At 44.4% G+C, this 7,744-nt stretch overlaps 1 protein-coding gene across 1 annotated transcript; it reads right to left on the minus strand.

Moving 5' to 3' along the window:
- Positions 1-1,860: 1,860 nt before the first annotated feature.
- On the minus strand, positions 1,861-7,382 carry LOC120034551 (melanoregulin-like). The gene is made up of 5 exons (XM_038981151.1): positions 6,766-7,382; positions 3,887-4,049; positions 3,455-3,545; positions 3,136-3,299; positions 1,861-2,744 (listed from the first exon to the last, which is right to left on the minus strand). The coding sequence occupies exons 1-5, from the start codon at positions 6,858-6,860 to the stop codon at positions 2,523-2,525; spliced, it is 735 nt and encodes a 244-aa protein (XP_038837079.1). The 5' UTR covers positions 6,861-7,382; the 3' UTR covers positions 1,861-2,522.
- Between the last annotated feature and the right edge of the window lie 362 nt (positions 7,383-7,744).

A 7,744-nucleotide genomic window follows, 5' to 3' on the forward strand; every position in this document is an offset into this window, starting at 1 on the left:
TCATGGATTAATTGTCACATCACTATTCTAATGAGGCCTTCGGTGTAGAAGTTCCCTAAGGGTGAGCAGTGATAAGGTGATCCTGGCAGGATGATCATTCTGTCCCCTGGCAGCCCCCTACACAGTGCCAGGGCGCTCTCTCTCTGTTACATAACTATACAGTCAGCTTCAGCTGCTGGAGGGAGGGAGGGAGGGAGGGAGGGAGGGAGGGAGGGAGGGAGGGAGGGAGGGAGGGAGGGAACAGCTTTTAAACATATCTATATCGCTTTACCTGTTCAATTGTCATTTAAATGAACGATGGACATTGATTCTTTAAGAACTTTTATGTCTTAGGAGTTAAGTACAACTGGCACACTGGTATATAGTGTCATAAGCCAAGAATTAGATACATTTTAGTCAATTGTGTATCTATTTATTGTCATTCGATTCTTTTAAAGAACAATCTAAATGTCTGTCAATCTTTGCATGTATAGCTCTGTCTATGAATTTCCAACTTCATAAAATTGATAGGTGGCTACGGATGTAGGATCCTAATTTGAACCAGTCTGCTACAGCAGGAATATATTCCTGAGCAACAGGAAATGTAAATTATTATGTGGATTAGGGGTTGAATCATTTTTCATTAGGGCAAGTCAAGTCTGAAATTTCAAAGTGGAAATTACTAACTTTAGAAGCCTTTCCTCCCTAGCAGGAAAATTATCATCATCAAAAGAGTAATCAAATTAAGTACTACAGAGAAACAGCAAAACATTTTTGTTTTATTTATTCATCAAGAAGGAATCCATAGGCCACATAGCTTGATTAAATTCATTTACAAACATACCTCCTGCCCATCACTGGCAGCTAAAATCCAGTGTCACTCTACACTCTCTCTCTCCTCCACTGACAATACTGCAACTATTAGACTCTAGAATATCTAGCATCTTGTCTAGGCATCTCTTTGCTCTGTGCAACTAGGAAGGAACCACTTACTTGGGGGAATAGAGGGGGGTTCTCTTCGCCTGGTCCAGTCAGCGTGTCCCCTATATATATAAAAAATAATTATAAAATGTGGGCTTAAAAATGAACTTGAGTAATTCATTTAACATCTGAAAAATGTCAAAACAGGACAAATCTGAGGGAGTGTGCCTTTGTCCCCCCTATGGGCATGATGCCACTGTCTGTCTATTTTCTAAGAAACATGCTGCTGCCCTGTTGAGAGATGTGCCCTCACCAGTGTCATTCTCACGTAACATTATAGACAGCTGACCATCAAATCATCAACATCCTCATCCACACACCCCCTGTGGACCCAGAGGGACGAGCACGCCCAGGACAGGCCAGATTGGACCAGGTCAGAGGCTATCTCTGTGGGGCGTGGCTCACAGCAGGCATGGGTGAGCCACAGTGTTGGAGCTGTGACCACACCATGCCGACATGTGACAGGGAGTTGAGAGCTCCCCGTGGACACATTAACCCTGCCAAACACACACACACACACACACACACAACTTGGTCTGCAGTATCAGGTTGCCACTTTATTTTCCAAATCAACTTTACAATAGAACATAAGACACATGCTGCATCCCCTTCAACTCACCAAAACATCCCAAACGCTCTCACAATCTTGACATGTACTTTAAGTGACCATTAGATACCCACATACTGCAACCTCCACTGTTCACACAGACACACACACACTCATTCAAAGTTGAGTCATTTTGTTACTAAACTCATCTCTGTAAACTTCATGAACAAAAATACACTAGTACCTCTTGATAAGCATGGTCCGTTAAATAAATGGACAACTCAAATTATTTAATTCGTTAACAAACATTTATTCCAAGGTAATCTTAACTAGTGGTTTTAAAAGACTGTCTTGTGACTAGATAAAACAAGTGCTGATAATCATGAGACAAAGTGCTGATGTGGAACAGGACAGCTGTGCCCTACGGGTTTCAGTGCTGTGTTAACTGTGTCCACTGTGTTCCCTGGCGGAGACCAATAATGAACAGACCCAGGGAGTTGGGTAACTAACACTGTCTGATTGATAAAAAAATGGCAGGGTGATAACCTCAAACGCTCCCTAATATACCTGAGACCCAGCTAAGTCTGCCTAAACAGAAAAATAAGAAAAACAGAATCATATTGGATCATGGTTCTGATGAGGTGAAAGGAAAGCTGTATTTTTTTTTGTTCAAACCTAGGGCTCTATTCAATTTGTATCGCAGAAGTGCAGCGTTACAGAGTGATTGAAATGTAAAGGTAATGTTCCCGTGTTAGCAGAGACTGCTTTCACGGTAAACACTGCACATGTCGGTTCAGTCAGGAAATGACCTTTACATTTCTATCGCACAATCTGTAACACTTCAGCAACACAGATTGAATAGAGCCCCTAGTGTTAGTGCAAATTGGGAGAGTATTTTCAACAGAGTATATTCAGAATCAGACATCCTAGCACTGTATGCACCCAACTCTGCAACATAAACAACTAACTACTGCCCCCTGTCTACTGTCTGAGGTCATTGCAGCTCCTGTTCCGTCTAGAAGTTGTCCTCTCTTCCACTCCCATCTTCCTCATCCAGCCTCTTGTCCTCATCGTCGCTCCCTTCTCTGTTCATGGTGCGGTTCACTCTGGCCAGTAGCAACGGCAGGTTGACTGCTAATGGGTTGTCCTCATCTTCATCATCAGTATCACGCTTGGGGTAGAAGCGTCTAGCCTTCGCCAAGAAGTCCTCAGCAGCATCCAGGTATATGAGACGATCCTATATGAAAAGGAGAGAGGAGGGGAAGAGAGAGGAAGATGGAGAGAGGAAGGGAAGAGAGAGGAAGATGGGGAGAGGAGGGAAAGAGAGAGGAAGATGGAGAGAGGAGGGAAAGAGAGAGGAAGACGGAGAGAGGAGGGAAAGAGAGAGGAAGATGGAGAGAGGAGGGAAAGCGAGAGGAAGATGGAAAGCGAGAGGAAGATGGAGAGGGTGAAAAACAAAGAGTGAAGGAAGAAGAGAAAAGACCCAAAGAGGGAAGGAAGAAAGAGTAAACAGAGGAAGAGGGGAGGTATAAGAGTCATCATCATCAAACAGGAAGTGATTTGGAGAAGGAAGTGAAAGACATTATAACCATAATACTAAATGTCCCTCTTTTAGTTTCTGTTCTCACCAGGATGAAGAGGTATCTCTCAGGTGGGGCCTCCCGGGTGTTGAAGATAGACGTCTCAGAGTGGAGCGTGTGCAGTAGTGTGCGTGACGCCGAGGCGTTCTTCATACGGTCATACGACGCACTGGCAGACACCGTCAGCAGAGACTCCGCCTCCGCCATGAACCCTGAGCCAATGAGAGTTCACGGTTGCTGAGATTAGATTTGATTAATTTTGTCTTTCTCTCCTTTTGCCCTTCCATTTGTTCTCTATCACCCTCCTTTTGCCCTTCCATTTGTTCTCTATCACCCTCATTTTACCCTTCCATTTGTTCTCTCTCACCTAAATTCTCCAGGATCATCTTCCACTTGTCCCTGACCTCCCGACGCAGATCTCTCATACCCTCAATGTCCACACTCAGACGCCGGTGCGCCTACAGAGGGAAAGGGTGCAGGGTTACATACGAACAATATTAACCTAGTACACAACTATCACCACAAACACAGGTCAATCAACTAGAGTAAACCTACTGTGAGATAGCAGCACATTCACCCAACAAACAGGAGACAACAAAGTGTTGTTGGACAGGCATGGTACCCAGTTGGATAATGTAGGCCTACATTATACCAGAGCGCATAAAATGAATTGAAATGACGTAGAAACAACGTTGATTCAACCAGTGTGTGCCCAGTGGGTCCCTCTTAGGAACCCAAACTCTCTGTTGTCATACAGTAAGTGTCCCCTGTCCCCCTCCCTGGGTCCCCCCTCTGGTACCAGCGAGCCCCTGCGTGTCTGGTTCCTGTTCTGGATGAGGTTGTACAGGATCCGGTCATCGTCTCTCTCCGAGTGGCTCGGGTCGCCTGGCTCACTCCACAGGTTCTGTTCCTGTTCCCTTCGCTTCTTCGCCTCGCGGTCAAAGTACTCCAAAGTGTCAGGACTGAAACAAATAGACAAATAGACACTCACACACACAAACGAACATGGTCTATAAGGGGAACATCGGGATGACTGTGAAGCTGTTATCAATTCGATAGATATAGAGAGGATCGTTGTTTGTTGGTTCCACACCTGTGTATTACACTAGTGTGACTAAATCTGAGGGCTATGGATGGAGAGCATGACATACAGTTGAAGTCGGAGGCTTACATACACTTAGGTTGGAGTCATTAAAAATCATTTTTCAACCACTCTTGTTAAACAAACTATAGTTTTGGCAAGTCGGTTAGGACATCTATTCTGTGCATGACACAAGTCATTTTTCCAATAATTGTTTATTTCACTTACAAGTCAGAGGTTTAAGTTTAAATACACTAAGTTGACTGTGCCTTTAAACAGCTTGGAGAATTCCAGAAAATGATGTCATGGATTTAGAAGCTTCTGATAGGCTAATTGACATCATTTGAGTGAATTGGAGGTGTACCTGTGGATGTATTTCAAGGCCTACCTTCAAACTCAGTGCATCTTTGCTTGACATCATGGGAAAATCAAAAGAAATCAGCCAAAATCTCAGAAGAATTGAGGTGTATACCTCCAATTGTCATGGTGTAGACCTCCACAAGTCTGGTTCATCCTTGGGAGCAATTTCCAAACGCCTGAAGTTACCACGTTCATCTGTACAAACAATAGTACGCAAGTATAAACACCATGAGACCACGCAGCCGTCATACCGCTCAGGAAGGAGATGAAAGTACTTTGGTGCAAAAAGTGCAAATCAATCGCAGAACAACAGCAAAGGACATTGTGAAGATGCTGGAGGAAACGGGTACAAACAAAAGTATCTATATCCACAGTAAAACGAGTCCTATATCGACATAACCTGAAAGGCTGTTCAGCAAGGAAGAAGCCACTGCTCCAAAACCGTCATAAAAAAATCCAAACTACGGTTTGCAACTGCACATGGGGACAAAGATCGTACTTTTTGGAGAAATGTCCTTTGGTCTGATGAAACAAAAATAGAACTGTTTGGCCATAATGACCATCGTTATGTTTGGAGGAAAAAGGGGGAGGCTTGCAACCCGAAGAACACCATCCCAACCGTGAAGCACGGGGGTGGCAGCATCATGTTGTGCGGAAGCTTTGTTGCAGGAGGGACTGGTGCACTTCACAAAATAGATGGCATCATGAGGATGGACAATTATGTGGATATATTGAAGCAACATCTCAAGACATCAGTCAGGAAGTTAAAGCTTGGTCGCAAATGGGTCTTCCAAATGGACAATGACCCCAAGCATACTTACAAAGTTGTGGCAATATAGCTTAAGGACAACAAAGTCAAGGTATTGGAGTGGCCATCACAAAGCCCTGACTTCAATCCTATAGAAAATGTGTGGGCAGAACTGAAAAAGAGTGTGCGAGCAAGGAGGCCTACAAACCTGACTCAGTAACACCAGCTCTGTCAGGAGGAATGGGCCAAAATTCACCCAAATTATTGTGGGAAGCTTGTGGAAGGCTACCCGAAACGTTTTACCCAAGTTAAACAATTTAAAGGCAATGCTACCAAATACTAAATGAGTGTATGTAAACTTCTGACCCACTGGTAATGTGATGAAATAAATAAAAGCTGAAATAAATCATTCTCTCTACTATTATTCTGACATTTCACATTCTTAAATAAAGTGGTGATCCTAACTGACCTAAGACAGGGACTTTTTTACTAGGATTAAATGTCAGGAATTGTGAAAGCTGAGTTTAAATGTATTTGGCTAAGGTGTATGTAAACTTCCGACTTCAACTGTCACTCAAATCTATGGATTGGTGTGGAGAGACATGAGGGTGAGAAATCACATGAGGAATTGTGACATTGTTTGTTTATTAAGCATCATGTTGTGTATCTTGATAAGTGTGTGTAAGTCACAGGAGGTTGGTGGCATCTTAATTGGGGAGGACGGGCTCATGGTAATGGCTGGAGCGGAATAGGTGGAATGGTATCAAGTACATCAAACACATGGTTTGATGCCATTCCATTCGCTCCATTCCAGTCAGTATTATGAGCCATCCTCCCCTCAGCAGCCTCCTGTGGTGTAAGTGTGTTTGGATGTCATGGGTTGTCATGGTGATAAGTGTGTATGTCAGGGTGTCATGGGCTGTCATGGTGATAAGTATGTATGTCAGTGTGTCATGGGCTGTCATGGTGATAAGTATGTATGTCATGGTGATAAGTGTGTATGTCACTGTGTCATGGGTTGTCATGATAAGTGTGTATGCCAGTGTGTTGGGGTGTCATGGTGATAAGTGTGCATGTCACTGTATCATGGGTTGTCATGATAAGTGTGTATGTCAGTGTGTTGGGGTGTCATGGTAATAAGTGTGCATGTCAGTGTGTCGGGGTGTTATGGGTTGTCATGGTGATAAGTGTGTGTGTCAGTATGTTGGGGTGTCATGGGTTGTCATGTTGATAAGTCTATATGTAAGTGTGTCGGGGTGTCATGGTGATAAGTGTGTATGTCAGTGTGTTGGGGTGTCATGGTGATAAGTGTGCATGTCAGTGTGTCAGGGTGTTATGGGTTGTCATGGTGATAAGTCTATATGTAAGTGTGTCGGGGTGTCATGGGTTGTCATGGTGATAAGTGTGTATGTCAGTATGTTGGGGTGTCATGGGTTGTCATGTTGATGAGTCTATATGTCAGTGTATCGCAGTGTCATGGATTGTATACCTGATTAAAGGCTCCTTCTCCTCCTCACTTTCATCATCGCTAATGCAGCAGCAGCAACAGAACCGAGCACAGAACCTCTTGAAGGCAGCCCCCATCTCTGCTGGAGAGAGAGAGGGAAGTAGAGCGGTAGAAGATAGCGTGAGAGCAGTTAGAGGTCCAGATAAGGTCTAGTGTCCAGATATGGTTAAACTCTTCAGACAAGAGAGGGTATACGCTACCGTTTCTCAAGTCCTATCCAGGTACAGGACAGGTAAGAAGGGAAAAAAATCCTCTCCAACCAGTGAAGTTGGTCCAACACACTATATCCACCTCTTTCTGTCTACCAGTTCCCTGCTGAGGATAGGTGACCCAGTGGTGTAGGATGAGGGTTCGGACCTGGAACCTTGGTCACACCCTCCGAGTTTGATTCCAAAACAATATCCACAGGAGCAAAGAGAAAAAGTTTGTCAAGCACTCAGAGCTGTTGAACACCCACGGTTCTCACTCTGTTGATACCCTGCCTCCACACTGACAAAATGAGTTTCAAGAAAAATATCCTGTTCAGACAGAAACCATTCTAAAGAGTGTCGAGTGAACAGGTCATTTCCAACAACTGGGCTCCAATCTCCATCCCGATATCCACGCTGTATATACTGGTGTGGAATCCTCTTCTCATTCCAGGTCCCGATGTCTGAGGTCCAGAAGAGGTAGCCAGCTAAGGTCTCCAAATCCAGAGACTTTCCTCCTGGATCAGAGAAGCTGGAAGAGAGGATGACCCAGGGAATGTCTCACCACAAAGAGAGCACTGAGTAGCCTCTCCCCTCTCACTCATCACCACAGATCCACACGCACACACAAGACCCAACTCAGTCACAGCACAGTCATGTGAGCTGAACGATCCTCTGCCCCCCAGCAGGAATAGCAAGGCCCTAGCTCCTGTACCCCCACTTTGCTACCCACATTCTTATCTCCTTTATCCATCCACTTAAAACCACACACT

The sequence above is a fragment of the Salvelinus namaycush genome, chromosome 41, assembly GCF_016432855.1.
Source record: "Salvelinus namaycush isolate Seneca chromosome 41, SaNama_1.0, whole genome shotgun sequence".
Classification (NCBI taxonomy): Eukaryota; Metazoa; Chordata; class Actinopteri; order Salmoniformes; family Salmonidae; genus Salvelinus; species Salvelinus namaycush.